Raw genomic sequence first — 18,154 nt, forward strand, 5'->3', positions numbered from 1 at the left:
TACTTAATTTTCGATATTCGGATCTGAATACTCATTACGTGGTAATATTTGTTTCATTCGATTCTCAATTCATCATGCAATATACTCGATTCTCGATAATTGACACTTGACTGTACTCTCTGTACTCCGTACTTCGTACTGGTATCTCCGTACACAGTGCTACTCTCGATACTTATTCTCGATTCACGATATTCGATGCTAGATACTCGATACTTGATATGCAATAATCGATTCCCGCTCTCGATACTCCTTTCAAATGGAACATTGGTATTGTATCTAAAAGTTCCACTCCTGTCCCCTGAAAATATTTTTTCAACTATTTTATAAGCGACCTATGCGTCCGATAACTTTAAGTCTTGTAAGATTTCAAGTAAACGATTTAAAACAGATAAACTCATCTTTTTCTTTCAGTGCACACAATGTTGTGATGGGGTGAATCATCATCGCCTAATTTAATTGGTAAGTTTTCAAATGGCTTTACTAATTCAACACTCGATTAGAAACAAAGGATCGCCTTTTTGATCGGTATCAATAGTCATCGACTACTACGAGTATTTCTACTTTAATATACTAATTATATATCTACTAGTATTCTGTACTACGCACTACAATCAGTAACTCCTTGTATTTCTACTACTACTACTATGACTAATATTACTACTGCTACTATTACCAATATTATTACTACTACTATTATTACTATATTACTACTATTACGAACATATTCGACTATTTTTATATCCATTTTTATATACAAAACCATTATACCCTGATGATACCATTGAAAATGGGAAATCAGGGTATAATGGTTTTGTGCAAATGTATGTAACAGGCAGAAGGAGGCGTGGCAGACCCCATAAAGTATAAGTATATATTCTTGATCAGGACGACAAACCGAGTCGATTGAGCCTTGTCCGTCTGTCTGTCTGTCCGTCTGTCCGTATGTGTGAACCGTGGATCTCAGCATCTATAAGAGCTAGAGTCTTGAAATTATTTTGTAGGTCCGTGTATAGCACGCGCCTAAAATTTAAGTTTAGTTGGAACTAGATCCATTATGTGAAGGCGTTTGCATCTCAACCAAGCCAATAGGATATGTAGATCATATGCTGAAAATTTCATTAAAATCCATTAAGAGCAACAGAAATTATTAAACAAAACGTTTGGCCAATTTGCAAAAGAATATGTCAGCAGCGCCACTCGCACGCATTTTTCCTGTGCGTGTGCACACATACATTCAAATGCGTGTATTCTTTTCTATTCGAAGAATCGAAATTGCGCTTGAATTGTGCTGAATTATTAGCTGCTACTTATGTTCAAATTTGCAACTGCTCTACTAAGCAGTGCAGTGGCTGAGTTGGTAGAGGCAGCAATCGTATGTAGCTAGGTCCGAGGTTCGAGACCGGTGGGGATGAGAAATTTTTTATTGTTTTATTTTTTTTTTTAATTATGAAGTGGCAGTGTTGGTAGAGTTGGTGCACGTTGCGCAAATAATCTGGGTTCGAAACCTGGTCTCGCAATGTCGATTTTTATTTGTATTCTTTTTTTTTTGAATACTCGATACAAACTACGGAAAATATTAAAAAACTCAGAGGACTGGGATCAGGGATCCTAGTTGGGCACCCCGATTAGAGCTTTCTTACTTGTTACTAGAACAATTTGATGAAATATAATTTCAGGTTTCTACTACTATTTGTACTGATATTATATATACAATTTATATACCCACTACTATTCTATGTTACTTATAATATAACTACTTCTATTATTCTCCTATATTCTACTACTATTTCCACTTCTGTTCTATTCATTTTATGTATCTACTGCTATACTTATACTACTATTTTTATTCTACTACTATAATATTATTGTGCCTACTGACATTGTTATAAGTATGCTATATTCTGTTAGTAGTATCCTATATTCTGAAATGATAGTACTCTATTTGAACAGGTATTCTATACAAAAGTTTTTTCTCTATTGCTAAAGCATTTTACTATATATAGCATTTTACTACTGTTACTAAAAAATAACTATTTCTACTATTATGGTTTCGACTCCTACAAAAGATTCTTTTGCTTTATACGCTACTATTTTCAACAAACAGAGACAGTAACGCAGAGGCAGACGCGTGGACAGGGGATGTCTGAATGAAACTCTATGAACCATTCATTATTTCTATTTTCTTATGTATGTATCTGTAAGTACAGACACACGAGGTCACTCGGACAAATGTATGCGTGAAATTTGGGGACCTGTGAAAACAACAACTAAACCTTTATCTATGTCTACATCATATAAAATTTCTAGTTACCGAAGGCGTATGGGATAAATGCATATGTGGATATATATAAACTCGACTAGATATTGTTACAGTTATAGGATGGCTAAAAGATCTGATGGGGCTCGTTAAAAACTAATATACCCTGTTTAATCAGTGCTTAATGGTGACAAATATAAAAATATCTCAAGCTCGATTTCCAACATCCGCTTGCGTGTGTATATATATTACATATTTTAGTATGTGTGTGCGTGTGTGCGTGTGTGTGCGTGTGTGCGTGTGTGCGTGTGTGTGTGTGTGTGTGTGTGTGTGTGCGTGCGTGCGTGCGTGCGTGTGTGTGTGTGTGTGTGTGTGTGTGTGTGTGTGTGTGTGTGTGTGTGTGTGTGTGTGTGTGTGTGTGTGTGTGTGTGTGTGTGTGTGTGTGTGTGTGTGTGTGTGTGTGTGTGTGTGTGTGTGTGTGTGTGTGTGTGTGTGTGTGTGTGTGTGTGTGTGTGTGTGTGGTGTGTGTGTGTGTGTGTGTGTGTGTGTGTGTGTGTGTGTGTGTGTGTGTGTGTGTGTGTGTGTGTGTGTGTGTGTGTGTGTGTGTGTGTGTGTGTGTGTGTGTGTGTGTGTGTGTGTGTGTGTGTGTGTGGTGTGTGTGTGTGTGTGTGTGTGTGTGTGTGTGTGTGTGTGTGTGTGTGTGTGTGTGTGTGTGGTGTGTGTGTGTGTTGTGTGTGTGTGTGTGTGTGTGTGTGTGGTGTGTGTGTGGTGTGTGTGTGTGTGTGTGTGTGTGTGTGTGTGTGTGTGTGTGTGTGTGTGTGTGTGTGTGTTGTGTGTGTGTGTGTGTGTGTGTAGTGTGTGTGTGTGTGTGTGTGTGTGTGTGTGTGTGTGTGTGTGTGTGTGTGTGTGTGTGTGTGTGTGTGTGTGTGTGTGTGTGTGTGTGTGTGTGTGTGTGTGTGTGTGTGTGTGTGTGTGTGTGTGTGTGTGGCGTATTTGCCCTCGCCAACTGCTACCGAAATCTTAGCTTATTCGACGAACCTGGCCTATTGTTGTCAATGTTGCCATATACATTGATATATTCATTCGTCTGTTGAGAGAGATGCTTTGGTGGCTTTGGCATTGCTCCTCTCTCTCTAAGGTTTAACTTCCCCTACCCCTTTCCCTATCCGACGACCCATGTTCATCGTGAATAGCATTGTGCAGCACCCGTTTCTCAGAACAGGAGGCAAAAGAAAACAATTCCTTCAATACAATAAACATACATACATACATATGTACATAAGTATGTGAATATGTATCTCTGTGTGTGTGTGTTTCTTTCTTGCTTTTCTTCTTTATCATTTTTTTGTCTTTGTTTTTGTCCTTTCTGCATTGTGTCCATACATACATATGTATGTATGTATTTACAGTGCATTAATTCGTTTTAGTATTACTTTTTACTCTTACTCTTTCTACTTTTCCACGTCTCTTCCTCTTCTTCCTATTTTGTAAATCCTCATTGTGTGCGCAGTTCGCTTATGAATTTGTGGATTCAAATGTTCGTCTCCCTTGGAATTTTTTTGTTCTTGTTGCTCTTTCTGTTGCAGCGTCTTAAGACCAAAGAATAAAGACGATGCCTGTGTGCGTGTGTCTCAAGTAAGTAACTGTGTGTATGTGTGTACCTTCAATCTGGCACTCGCTATTCATTGCAAATAGAGGGCGATTGTGACAGCGGGCAAGCTGCATATATATGGATGTGTGCATACATAAAAACATATATGCATACTTAAATATACATACATGTATATGTATGACTATGTATGTATGTTTGTATACATATATGCATTAGCTTATGCTATAATCAATCGCAGCAAGTAACCTTATTCTTTCTTTAACTTTTTTCATGACACGCACATATGCATGCACACATACATACATGTATATGTATATACATATCTATATTTTTGTATGTTTATTTGTATGTATGTGCATACAATTGTGTATATATTCACACATTAATAAATGATGAATTGCTTATTGATTAAGACTGTTGTCGCGCTTATTTCACAGGAGTTACAGGCAGTTAGCTGTTCGCATGATTATCTATAATATACAGAGTATCAAGTAGTCGGGCAAGATATGTTACGTATGATTATCTATAAAATGCAGGGTATGCCACAGTCAGGCAGTTAGTATACATCAATTTATGTGACGCATGCTTATTTATCAAATATCATATACAGGGTATCAGTGAGTCTGGCAGTTACTTACACACGAGCATATGATATGCATGATTAGTTATAATATAAAGGGTACCACTCAGAGTAGTTAGTTTTACACAAGCATATGCTGCAAAAGATTTTCTATAATGTTCAGGGTATATTCAGTCGGGCAGTTAGTTACGCACAAACAGTTGATACGATTGATTGATACAGGGTATCATTCAGTCGGACAGTTAGTTACACACAAGCATATCTTACCCATTTTCTTCTATCAAATGCAGGGTATCCCTCAGCCAGGCAGTTAGCTACACACAACATATGTCATGCATAATTATCTGCACATGCACAAATTTTGTTCGAATCGTCATACATAAACATACACACGCACACACATATATATGATATATATATATACATGTATGTATTGTATGCGTACAAAGGGTGCTTTAAGAAAGCGGCATTTTGGTAGCTTTGAATAACGTATAAGGACGTGAAAGGGCCAAAGCCGAAACAATGGGCTCACACTTTTTGTGATGTTCTTGTTTTTGTGTTATGCCGAGGGTATCCTTAGTAGGTGCGGGGACCCATGCCGTGACCTCTTTGTTCATACATGTGTATGTATGTGTGACTATGAGTGTGTGTGTGTGGGACAATAATTCATTAACATATTCATGCGTTGGCAATACAATTTGCGACAATTTTAATGAGCGTAAAGCGAGGAGGCTGAAATAAATGATATTTATTGTTATTGTTTGCCAAAATTGGCATTCGACTTTGGCCACCGAGAGAATTTTGAAAACAGTTCATCACGGCCTTAGACAGGGATTGGGGCTTCCTTTTTTCTTAGTTGTCCCCATTGGCCGTATCGATCCATTGATCTTACCGAAATGAATGATTGCGAAAAGCTTTTGTCCAGGCGAAGAGGAGGACACAAAAAAACAAAAACAAAAACAGAGACAAAAACAAAAAATCAAATGAACGCAGCCATACATATATCTGATGTGTGTTTGTGTGTATATTGAATATATTTATGCATAAAAAACTACTACAGCCATAAAATGGTGAAAACAATGCATGTTTTCGATTGCCCCTCGTCTCTTGGCGGCGGCAAAAGCGGACAGCAAGTGACACTTTTGTTTTATATTCGCAACTTTTTATGCTGAATCGGAGAACAAAGGAGATTTCTTAGTAAAAAACCTTCACACACACAGAGGCGAACACGCATACGGCATACGGTATACGGCACACAGCATACGGCATGCGACATAAAGCGATTTGTATTGTACTTTGAGGTACTAAGCTCCCATAGCAAGCTGTATGTATGTATGTATGTATGGATTTATGTATATGCTTAGGCTACTCTAGAGCGTGTGTCCGGCCTACTTATTTGATAAGGCGTTGACAATTTGCAATGTTGTATCTAAAGCATCAAAAATATCGATAAATTTCGATATTAAACTACTGAGCAAACCGGAGAGAAGAGCAATAGAATAGAAACATGTCATCTGGTTGAGTGCAGACTGATTGAATGACCAAATTTTTGAGTAGTAACGCGATAACTCAGGTGCAATATCCTCACCTCGGCTCAGTTCGTTGGCAACTCTTATAAGCTGAAAGTGGCAAGTCTCGGGAACACTGATTTACATAGTTCTGGCCTGATCAGAAATGAGCTCATAGGACATAGACCTACAATGAATGCCTCCATACAATCTCTACTCGCAGAAATGAAAAGTTCAGTGCCTCCTTCGGCTGCATAAGAAAACAAAGGCAAGTCAAGGTTCTCTCCTTGTATTCAATTCTTCTGCACCGCTCTGCCGTCTCCTGCCTCTCCTCTCCTCTCCTCTTGCCCTTGACGCTTTTGCCTTTTTACAACTGAATCTGCGGTAAGAGTAAGAATCTGTTTCTGCGTCTCGGTCTCTCTCTCGCTCTTCCTCTCTCTCTCGCTGTGTGTTGCACGTGCCTTGTTGTTGTACGTCTTTATTTCTGTGGAGTCGTTATCTGTTTTCATATTCCTCAACTGGTTTATATTGTGCGCTCGTCTTGCTTATGCACTACACCCACACACAAATTCCGTGATATATCAACCACCACCATCGAGTGGCATGCCGCTTTGACGTTGCCTCCGCTCCGCTTCGCACCGCTCCTTCTGGCTTGTCGCTGGCTCGCGCTCGTATTTTGGTCGGTTTCTCCGGCTGTCGCTGTGTCTGCGGCTGTGTCTGTAGCTGGTATGCAAAAAACCTCTAACCCACCTCACTCCACTCCTATTCACTGTATCACTTCGTTGTGCTCATCGCACTCATCAGTTTTGGTTTGGTTTGGTTTGGCTCGGTTTCGCTGCACTGCCTCCCGCTCTTCGCATTCCTCACTTTGGCTCGGCTGCACTCTGCACCCTCCTCTCTCTTGCCATCCCTCATCCAGCTGGCAACTCGGACGTAGATTTGAGCGTCTTTTCATTACACCTTCGGTGCTCATAATTTCTGTTCTTTCTTGTTACTCTTTTGACGCCAATGCGGTGCAATATGCCCTCCCCCCACAATCATCGGCAATGCAATTTTGTTGCTCCATCTCGAACGTTGCCATTGTCATTCGTACGTTCGTTAGCTTGGGCTGGGACTAGCGCGAAATCTGAATAACCTATGCCCAAACACATTTTTGCCATAAAAGCTTAATTCAATAATGAATCGAATTTGCCAGCGAGCCATGAGCTCAACTTCACATTAATTAATAAAAAGCTTTAGAAATTCTTGACTCGATCTCCTACACTCAAGCGAAATGATAAAGAAAGCAATTTATACTTTTAACAGAAGAAAACACACAAACAGGCAGAAGGAGGAGTGGCAGGCTTACTAAAGTATATATATTCTTGTTCAAGAATACGAACTAAGTCAAAGGGAAACTCCAAAGAATTTGTATTTTTCGATAATAATTGAACATTTGATTTGGTAGCCTAAGCGTAGCTCGAATATCACAGAAGATGGAAGCTGTATTTACTGCGGGGTTCCATATAGTAGAGATTTGTGTTTTTGTTCTTTGTGTTTCACACATCCGAATATCATTATCATGCTCTGAAAATTTGATTAAGAAAGTTCAACTTGATGAAAGGTAATGTGATTGGGAGAGCAAGTCTGCGCCGTGTTCCGGGTATCTCCTATTCGAGCACTCCCGAGTGCAGCATTCTTACATGGTATTCATATATGCTCAGCGTTAATCATCAGTCAAATTCTCGTCACCAAACAAACCTGCATACAACTCCTGTGTGTGTGAGTGTGTGTGTGTGTCTGCGTGTGCAACATGCAGATTTCATTTCACGGACAATGCCTCCTCTGATAACAGCTATTAAATACTTACTGAAGTTAGTTTAAATTTTATTCCTGCTTTTTCAGAACTGTTTTCTAGTCTCTTTTATTGTATTCGCAGTTTGCGAAATTATTTAATGTTGAGCCATCTATAGGAACCATCCATAGGAATCTTACATATGCATGTCCCTGCAATTTGTTAACTTTCGTCATACAATCAGTTCACTTCATTTCAAAGTGGAGATGGGCGCGTGTCGTAAGTTCAAACTCAACTTGAACGACACCATGCGATGAATGGTGCTGAGGACTAACACAAGAGGAATCGGTCAGAGAAGTTGATTGGAAATCAATGTAGACTAGATAGCTGTATATATTCATTCTTTTTTGTTGGTCTGGAGTGCCCGATTAGTACAGAGCTGATATTTTAATCAGACTAACCTTCTTTAATACGTACGTAAGGAAATTGGATGAATCATCCAGGGAATATACAAGGAATATACATTAAAGTCTCTTGATATGGCTAGATCGATTCAGCTTGTCCTGTTCAGAACTATATATTCTTAAATGAGTGTCACGTTCTCCTCAACCTGTTACATATATTTTCACAAAATGACATTAATCATCGGTTCAGGGCATAACAACACAAAGAGCACGCGCCCATCTCTAAGTCCCTACTTTCAACACTAAGCTCAGCGCAGGCAAATTGTTACACATATACATATACATATGTATATGCACGCACGTACATACATGCATGCAAATGTTTTGGCTGTATGTATTTAAATACGTACGGTAAAGAATTTCTCGCTATGCATTTATGCATTTATACATACACGCACATATATATATATATATTTATATATAGTGTAGTCAACAATTGTTTGGATGCAAATTGCAGTTACATTGAGTACCCACACATACACACAAACACACACTCATTATACTGTAGCGGTAACGCTACAATAGCAACACACACAGTTCTAGGGCGAGAGAGGGAGAGAGACACAGTTAGTTAGGCAGAGGCGCACACGCACACGCACAACATATATTTAAGTTGTCATCAGAACCCCGTTGTCATTAAATAGCTATAAAGCATTTTGAAAACGCATTTCAGATAATTGTCAAGTAATTACCCACTTTACATTGTTAGTGTCATTGCTGATGTTCTTCTTCTTACTCTTCTTGTTGCTCAACGGGCATTCAAATGTGCTCACACACATACCTATAGTATAGCTCATAGGCATATAGTACAGCTAGTATAACGCTTTTCTACATACTTCATGCAATGGTATTTTATTTACGTGGTATTTTATAGGTAAATATTATACATTTTAAAGTCAGCTGCAAGATTTGCCTGCCTACCTTTTGCCTGATCTATGTTACACTATTTTCGGTAGATCGATCTTAAGTCAAAGAGCTGCTTGATCGAAAATTATAATATTTAAAATATATGTAAATTTCGAGACGAATTTCCCGCCTAATTTGAAGTCTCTTAATGAACTTCAAATAAAAATATATCAACTTTAGTCAGACTTAAAATATATAGCAATTATATATAGGTATATATAAGTGAATGCATTGATATTGATTGCCTGAATAATACATAGATTTCTAATGATACTTTTGCGTGTGCCTTCTCTGTGTTTTGTAGGACTCCAATAATGCTAACGACGGCTCTCCAATGTCCAGCTCTGATGTTGAAACTTTTAATGGCAAAATAGTTTACAATCTTGACGGCAGTGCGTTAATAATCGATGCAGGCAATGCGACTATTTCGCCTAGCATTAATTTAAGATCTAGCTGTGCAACAACGACACCAACAGCAACAGCAGCAGGAGCAGCAACAGTAGCAGGAGCAGGAGCAGGAGCAGGAGCAGGAGCAGGAGCAGGAGCAGCAACCGCCATAGGAAGACCAATACCTACAGCCACACCTGCACAGTTAGCAGCAATAGAGACTCGGAGCAGGACACAAGGGGACAGTGACGGCAAAGTTGAGGGTGAAGATATCGGATTGGATGGAATTTCTAGTGTGTCCAGCCACTTGAGTCCAAAGATCCATTCATTTCGTGTTGTGTCCGCCCAAGATGCCAGCAGCCATTGTCTGGATGCAATAAATGCGTTTCAGACACACAATCATAAGCCGATATTGATGTGCTTCATATGCAAATTGTCCTTCGGCACTGTCAACTCCTTCAGTTTGCATGCGAATAGCGAACATCAACTGAATCTGGTGGAACTGGAGCAGCAGTTATTGAATCGGGAATTTTCGAGTGCGATCATTCAACGTAATATGGATGAGAAGCCGCAAATCTCATTTCTACAGCCATTGGATGTTAAGGATGCCCTGGACATTAATGCTAGCGAAACGAAACACATTAAGGATCAGTTGTCGGGCTCTGGCTTTGGCCGGGGCGAGAGCTCGAGTGCTGAGGATGCTGAAGGTGATATTGAGATGACGGAGCAGTTGGATAGTATAGCGTCAACTGTAAAATTTGGTTCCTTAAATTCAGCAACAATTAAGACTAATAACAAACCAGGTGCAGGTGCAGGTGCAGGTGACGGTGCTGGTGCTGGTGCTGGTGCTGGTGCAACGGTATCGACAACATGTAACTCACCTGCAACAGCGAGACGATCATCAGCATCGCCGACAGATACAGTTGAGACGTTGATGGGGTCCAGACGTTCTCCCACACCGCCGCCCCCACCTTCACCTCCTCCACCCCCTCCAGCCTCAGCTCCACCTGCTCCACCTGCTCCACCTTCTTCACATGTAAAGTCCAGTACTGATAATATAGATAGCGATAAGTCAAATAAGCGTAGCCAAAGGTCAGAGTCAATTGCCTCTGAATGTGGCACTGATTCACCCACACTTCCACTACAGCCATTACAGCAGCTGCAGCAGCAGCAACAGCAGCCTATCGATGCAGATGCTGCAGCGTTAACGGCAGCCGATATCTTACAGCAACATCTGCTCTCACTTCAGCAGCAGCAGCAGCAGCAACAACATGTGGCCGGCGCTTATCCACCCACAATGCAGGCTCAGGCCCAACTAAGTTCCTTTCATGCTTCTCTCACGGCTATAGCTAATGAACAGAATGCGCGAGGTGTTAAGCTACTCACAGAATTTCTGCAGCAGCAGCTACAGCAACAGCAGGTGCAACAACAACAACACCAACAACAGAAACATCTTCTGCTTCCCACACACTGCTTGGAGCATCCCGATTTTAAGGGTGTTGACTGCAAAACTTGCGAATTGATTGATATTCAACACCGGACCAAGTCGCCGGCTACACCTCAATCCCAATCCCAAATGCAATCCCAATCCCAATCCCAATCCCAAACGCAAACCCAAACCCAAACCCAATGCCAATCACAGTCACTGCCGCAGCCTCTGCGCTCGCCCAATGGCAGCATCTCAGCATCTATGCCCATCTCGCCTACCGCCTCATCCGTTGGCAATGTGCCAGCTTCGAGCTTCACAATAGGCGCCTGTTCTGACCACATCAACGGACGACCTCAAGGCGTGGATTGCGGTCGGTAAGTACATTGAGTCTATATTCTCGAAATGCCACTAAAAGGCCTCTAATTGTTATGAAAGCTGATCGCCCATCGGATGTCATAGAGTCGGGAATGCTCGACTAGAAAATAGCCTGACCCTAATCATTCGAGGATTTTTTTTATATATCTACACTTCCACGCGCACTAGCTTTTGTGGCTTACAAGATACGGACGGACGGGCAGATGAATATATGGACTAGACTATATCGCTCTGATATTTCTATATTATGGGGTCTGACGCCCTTCCTTCTGTCACGTACACCTGCACAAGAACAATACAACCTGGATCCCCACTTCTGAATGAGAATGTGCTGAAATTGAGCACATGATTGTAGCAATCTTTTTTTTTTTTTTTTTTTTTTCGTTTTTATTTCTTTATTTTGTTGCAGCTTATTGTCTTAGACTCTATAGCGCATTTAGCTCTAAACCTTAACTAATGGGAGGGCAGATATGCCAATTATTCTGCACTTGTAGCTACTATCTTAATTAGTTCTAATATTGTCTAGAGGATGCAATCTCTTCAGTCTTCGCCTATTGTTGTTTATAGCCAGGTTGCTTGCGAGATGGTTAGGATGCGCTGCAAGTCTGTCCGCGTATCTTGAACTGTGTCGCCCAATGAGTTCAGCAACTGTGGGAATTGCTAAATCCCTATGTAAGACTGAGTTTCTTACAAACCAGCTGGCTCCAGTCCATCTGCGTAGTGCTTTATTCTGCAGGGTCTGAATTTTGTTCCTTGTAGTCTTCGCCGAGGAGCCCCATAGAGAGATACCATATACGAAGGTTGGGACAACTATTGCCTTGTAGATGGCGGCCTTGCTGCTGTAAGACAACTTGCTTGAAGCTCTCAGCATCCAGTCGAGGGTTTTTAGCTTGCTTTTGCATTTTGAGGTTACTTGACTTATGTGCGCTTTAAAAGTCAGCCTTCTGTCAAGAGTGATACCAAGGTACTTTACTTTTGAGGCTTTGGGAATAGTGGGCCCCAATGCAACGCTTGGGCAATCTCCTCTTCTAGTGGCGAAGGTAGTATGTACAGACTTTTGTGCATTAATGGTGATACACCACCGTTTTGCCCAGCGTCCGAAAGAGTCCAGATATTTTTGTAGTGAGTCTGAAGCTTCTTGCGCAGATACGTGACGTGATAAGATGGCGGTGTCATCTGCATAGGTCGCTATGAGTACTGCATCTGTACTTCCTATATTTGGCTCGGGAGTTGGCATATCTCCTGTGAATAAAGTATAAAGTGTTGGGCCTAGAACACTACCCTGTGGTACTCCAGCCATAATTGGTCTAGTCAAGGATACTGTTTGCCCCCTTGACACTTGGAAGGTTCTTCCAATAAGGTATGAGGATAGCAACGCGAAAAATGGGGCTGGAAGGGTGGTCCTCACTTTCTGCAGCAGTCCCAGGTGCCAAACTCGATCAAACGCCTGTTTGATGTCTAAAAAGACGGCAGAGCAGTACATCTTTTCTTCAAAGGCTCCAAGGATATGGTGCACAACTCTGTGAACCTGTTCCGGTGTTCCATGCTGTCTCCTGAAGCCAAACTGATGGTTTGGAATGGCCTCCTGGCGTCCCAGATGTGTCAGTACTCGTTCCAGAAATATTCTTTCGAATATTTTGGAGAGTACTGGCAACAGGCTAATTGGTCTGTACGACTCAATTTCTCCCACGGGTTTGCCAGGCTTAGGAATCATCACAATCACGGCGCGCTTCCAGCAGGCTGGAAAGTGCCGGATGCGGAGCATGGCGTTGTACACCATAGTTATGTAGTCTATGGTGGAGTCAGGCAGTGCTCTAAGGACTCTGCCGTTTATTAGATCATATCCAGGGGATTTTTTTGCCTTCACTCTTCTGATGTGTTCAAGAACCTCTTCTTTTGTACATCCAGTTATCTGGTCTTCAGCTGGGAGGGGCGAGAGAACGATGTCTTCTGTTGCTTCGATTTCTGAGGCCTCTGCGGTAATCACCGGCGTGAATTGGTCTTGAAGGTGGTTTGCAAAAGCCTCAGCTTGAGCTTCGTCTCCAATGTGCCAGGAACCAGAAATGCTCCGAATGGGATGACGTCGTATTGGCTGCCGTTTGAGCTTTCTTGTAAATTTCCATAATTGAAACTCTGCGTCAGTGGGCGATTCAGCTCGTACCAGCGCATCGCTGATACACCTCTTTTGAAGCAGGGCGAGAGCAGCTTTAAGATGCCTCGTGGCTTCGTTGTACATGGATTTGGCATCAGGCGTGCGTAATCTTAACCAGCGTCTCCTGGCCCATCTTTTGTGTATTAGTAGGTGTTGGGCCTCCAAGGTGAGGGGGATGTTGTACGGAGACTGTTGTCTTGTTTGGCAAGATGGTGGGGCGGCTTGGTGCGCAGCTTTGACTATTTCTTCCTGCAGTTTGTTTGCTGCGTAGTCCACGTCTTCAGGAGTGTTAAGTTCCATTTCTATGTGCAAAGAGTAATGGAGCTCGCGCCTAAAGACTCCTAAATCTGATCCTGCTGGCAGTAGTTGTTTCCTAATGGGCAAGGGCTGTGGCTGCGCGTGGATTGTGACTATTAGTGGCAGGTGGTCAGAGGATAGGTCCAAGGATTCTTCAATGGTCAATTGCCGGTCACAGATGCCTTTGTAGACAGCGAAGTCGATTGCCGAGGGCCTGTGTCCATTAATTGGGTAACGGGTGGGGGCTCCAGTCGCCAATATGCTGAATTGTAAGTTTTGAATCGCCTCAAATATGACTTCTCCGCGACGATTCGCACTATTGCTTCCCCAAAATGGGTGCCATCCATTCCAGTCGCCGCCGATGAGGGTCTTATTCAACCTTTGGCCTAGAACCTGTTCCATGTGATGATCACACAGACCAGTGTTTGGCGGAAGATAAATTGACGCAACTTCGATCGCTCCAATAGACGTAGGCAGGGTGATGGCTGAGACCTGCATTGTTGCGTTGCAAATTGGCAGTAAAGGTGTATGCGGTATTGTTGCTCGTATGAGGATTGAGGATCCACCAAAGCAGTTTGCTCCTTCACCATGAGCCTGATAGTGTTCGTATCCGAAAATTTGTGTAGTGGGGCACTCATGAGTTTCTGTTATTAACATTATATCTATGTTTTCTTGTGAGAGAAACGCAGCCAGTTCCTGAGTCTTGTTTCTCAGGCCATTGGCGTTCCAGATACCCACACGTAAAGCCATTATTTGTAGGCAAGCTTGGTTATGATGGCCATTAAACTGTTTAGCATGGTTGCTTGTTGGGATTGTACTTCTCGCATCGCTTTGAGCTCGGCATTAATTGCGTCAAACTGACGTTGTTGTTGCTGAAGCATTTCAGTGAACAAAGTGTCACTTGTGGTATTCTTATTTGACGGTCCACCTCTAGCGGCCTGTGCGTAAGAAACACCACTAATAGGCGTTGCAAAGCTCGTGGCTTGGGTAATGCTCCGGGGCCTTGTAATTTCGGAAGCAGTACTCGGACCCGTAGACGGTGTTTGTGTGGGACTCCTTTTTTGTGCTGGGGATTGCAATTTGCGCAACCGCTTGTATACTTGGCAGCCCTTATAGTTGGCTGGGTGCTGTAACTCACAGTGCACACAAGTTGGTGCCTGGTCCTTTTCGCGGGTGCAGTCTTTGGATGCGTGTTTCCCGGCGCAACGCACACATCTGGGAGCTTTGTGGCAGTAGCGTTGTGTGTGTCCAAATTCTTGACAGCGATGGCATTGTGTCAGGTCGTTGTATCTTCTTGGCAGTTCCACTGTGCAGCGTTGCCTGCAGACAACTCGAATGTCCAAAATTTCTTTGTTGTTGGGGGCCTGAGCCACGTCAACAAAAAATATATTTAGCGGTGTTTTGTCCATACGGCTCAGTGGGTTGTGCACATTTGTAATTGTGTGGCCTTTGGTTTCCAATTCCTTTTTAATTAGTGTTGTATCAGTGCTGGAGTGAAGCCCTTTGAACACGACTCTATATGGTTTGTCCTCCTTAAGCTGGTAGCAGTGGAACTCCAATTCCAGCTTAGTAAAGTGGTCTATAACTCTGCGATAGTCCTCACTGCATTGGGTTAATACACCTATGTTATTCTTCTTTGGCTTAATTACGTATGATTTAGCATCAATTACTTTATCTATTATCTGTTGAAGTAGGGCCACAGACTTGATGTTTGGACACCATATGGGGGGCGGACGAGGTTTCGGAGTAGTTTGCTGGTCGGTCAATACTGGGGCTTCTGGAGCTACAGGTGATTCGCTGTAGTCTTCATCTTCTTCTACGAGCAGTGAAAATCGATTTTCTGATATTAATGCTGCATTGCTGGTGCTTGGTTCGTCGAAGATGAGCCTTTTCTTGATGGTTTTTGGTGAATTTGGCTGTTTACGTTTCGTGTTTTTGTTGTTAGTGATGCCTTGCACGGAGGCGATATCTATTTTTGAGTTTATTGGCATGATGGAGGCTTGCCTATTTGCCATCACAACGTTAAGCTGGGCTTGCATTTCTGCATTTACCTTTACAGCTGTAGCGAGGTTATTGACATTAGATGTCATCGCGGATTGTGCTTTTGAGTGCAGGCGCACTCGCGCCAAGCGACGAAATTTCGTAAATTGCAATTAAAGCAATTGAGTTACGCGGAAGCAAGCGATAAGAAAACGCTGCGTGTGCGGTTTTTGTTGCTGTTGCGTTGAAGAATGCACCGCAAAGTTCTATTTTTAGAACTCTGCAGCAGTAGAGCTTAAGCGAAGGCTGTTCGAATTCACGTCTTTACAGGTCGAACGACTGATCGCGATTGAGTAGCAATCTTATTGTATTTGAATTATGTTTGAAAGTAATCAGAAGAAGTTTTCGACTTTCAATGATGTTTCTCGCAAATGCACCTACACATATTCTGTCTCCCTGTCTATCTGCTACCTAGCTGAGCAGCAGGAGAGAAGTAAAATGGATCAGTGAAGCGTAATATTACCAATTTGTGCGTGATAGAAGGCGTTTGCTACCCAGGCCAAATATTTCTTCACATATATATTTATATATATATATATATATATGACGGGATATTTGTGAAAAGGGGTTGATTGAGTTATGGTCTCGGTTGTGGTTGAGGTTGAGGCAGTTTTCGATATGGGCAACTTTCGGGCACGTCTCTGCTGACAATGCAATGCAATGCAAAAAGGGGTTTAGCAGCACATAATAAGCGTAATTATTGCTGCTGTTTGAACTCTGGCCAAGGGGTTTCATAGTCATCATCAACCCATAGAATAACTCATTAGTCTAATTTTTGGCCTGGCGAGAGGGCAAGAACTTGGTCTAGGCTTAGCAAGGCTTTGTTGATTGCTCCCACCCACCACATCCGTGTCACCTCGGGCTTTATTCCGGCTGTTCATTTAAACGCAAATGAGCCTTGGGATATGTTCGTTCCAATTTGTGTGTTCACATTGATTGCGTGAGGTTATCTGAATTGAAGTTCCATTTCCTTTCATTTCTCCTTACACACCCCCGCTCAAACACACACACATTCACTCCACACATACCGATTTAACTAGCGACAAAAAACTCTGTGCAATGATGACATGTTTAAGACAAACTCGATGCTAGAGTTTGATCCTTGATCATCGATCAGTCCGATGGGATCTAGAATTGAATGTATGAAATATATGCATACCTATAGAAGATTTCAACTTAAATCACTAACAATGGTATTTAAATAATTGTAGGGGCTTATTTAAATGAGCTCATTGTCGACAAACCTCTTTCTCTCTCTCTCTCTCTTTCTCTTGGGGCTCTTGGAACCAGAGATGAATATGAGGAAATGGTCGGACGGAGGCGGCATAACTAAAATAAATTAAACCAATTGCGCAGATTTCACTTAATAAATGATATATATATATATATATATATATATATATATATATATATATATATATATATATATATATATATGTATGTATATGTATAATATATATGTATTTATGTATGCATTATCATATACGATATTCTCTCGGTTTCAATTCAAATTGCCGCAATTCATAGGGATCATAAAATTTCATCAACACTTTGTAGGGTGCTGTTCGCCCGTCCATTGTGTATTACTTACTATTTGTATGTGCTATTCATTTACAATAGAGTTGTGCGGCTCGAACTCAAATTAAGTAATCATTGTATAAGCGTACAGAGCCAGAGCCAGAGCCAGAGACATAGAAAGAGACAGGGACAGGGACAGAAAATGTATTCTCTGCGCTGAGATTGAAACCCGTATAAATGTAAATTAATCGTACTTATTTCAATTAACTGCATCCCATCTCAGCTCTCTCCTAACGGATCGATATCTGTGCCTTTTTCAACCCATATGTTTATATAGAAATGAATATTTTGATTTGCTCGCAAAACATGACTGAAAAGCTCGGATGATCTTCGCCTTCAATTGCACTGCACATTAGTTAAATATGTCTATTGAACGGGTTCATTCGTACTGATAGACGGACGTCGACTCGGCTGTCCTTTGTGGGGCCTGTACCGACTCATTCTGCCTGTTGCATAGATTTTGGCAAAACCATTCCCATTTGCAATGCCTTCAGGGCCTCTACCAATGAGGTTAGACTACCAGGAATACCTTGATGTCGCTTAATTCCGCGTGTTAAAGACCTCTGGAGTAAAAGTCTAAAGTTCGTGGAGAAGCTTAGTTTTATACCATGTCCGTCTGACCTGAAGCGTGCCACTATGGGCGAAAAGCGAAACATCGATTCTTATCGATCATATGAAAAGAAAAAAATGTCCGTTAAATAAAATAGTAAACACTCGGAAAATATGTTGAAAACTCACAAGAATGTGGAGTTTTTCTATTTGGCTTATCCTAGTGAAACCACATACTTTTCAAAT

At 41.7% G+C, this 18,154-nt stretch overlaps 1 protein-coding gene across 5 annotated transcripts in view; it reads left to right on the plus strand.

Annotated features, from left to right (window-relative positions):
- The first annotated feature begins 415 nt into the window (after positions 1 to 415).
- LOC111600230 (zinc finger protein 2) overlaps positions 416 to 18,154 on the plus strand; it is a 33,026-nt gene continuing 15,287 nt past the window's right edge. For 4 of the 5 annotated variants that reach the window (XR_003944225.1, XR_003944226.1, XM_030223975.1 and 1 more), the window contains exons 1-2: positions 416 to 459; positions 9,406 to 11,291. Coding sequence is in view for 3 of the 5 variants with exons in the window: in XM_030223975.1 (XP_030079835.1) it covers positions 9,436 to 11,291 (1,856 nt within the window). In the remaining 2 variants the exon portion in view is untranslated. Of the gene's footprint in view, positions 460 to 5,959; positions 6,226 to 9,405; positions 11,292 to 18,154 lie in introns of those variants that run through there. The other variant, XM_030223974.1, reaches the window with a different exon arrangement.

The sequence above is a fragment of the Drosophila hydei genome, unplaced genomic scaffold, assembly GCF_003285905.1.
Source record: "Drosophila hydei strain 15085-1641.00,03,60 unplaced genomic scaffold, DhydRS2 tig00000330-arrow-arrow-pilon, whole genome shotgun sequence".
NCBI classification, from domain to species: Eukaryota; Metazoa; Arthropoda; class Insecta; order Diptera; family Drosophilidae; genus Drosophila; species Drosophila hydei.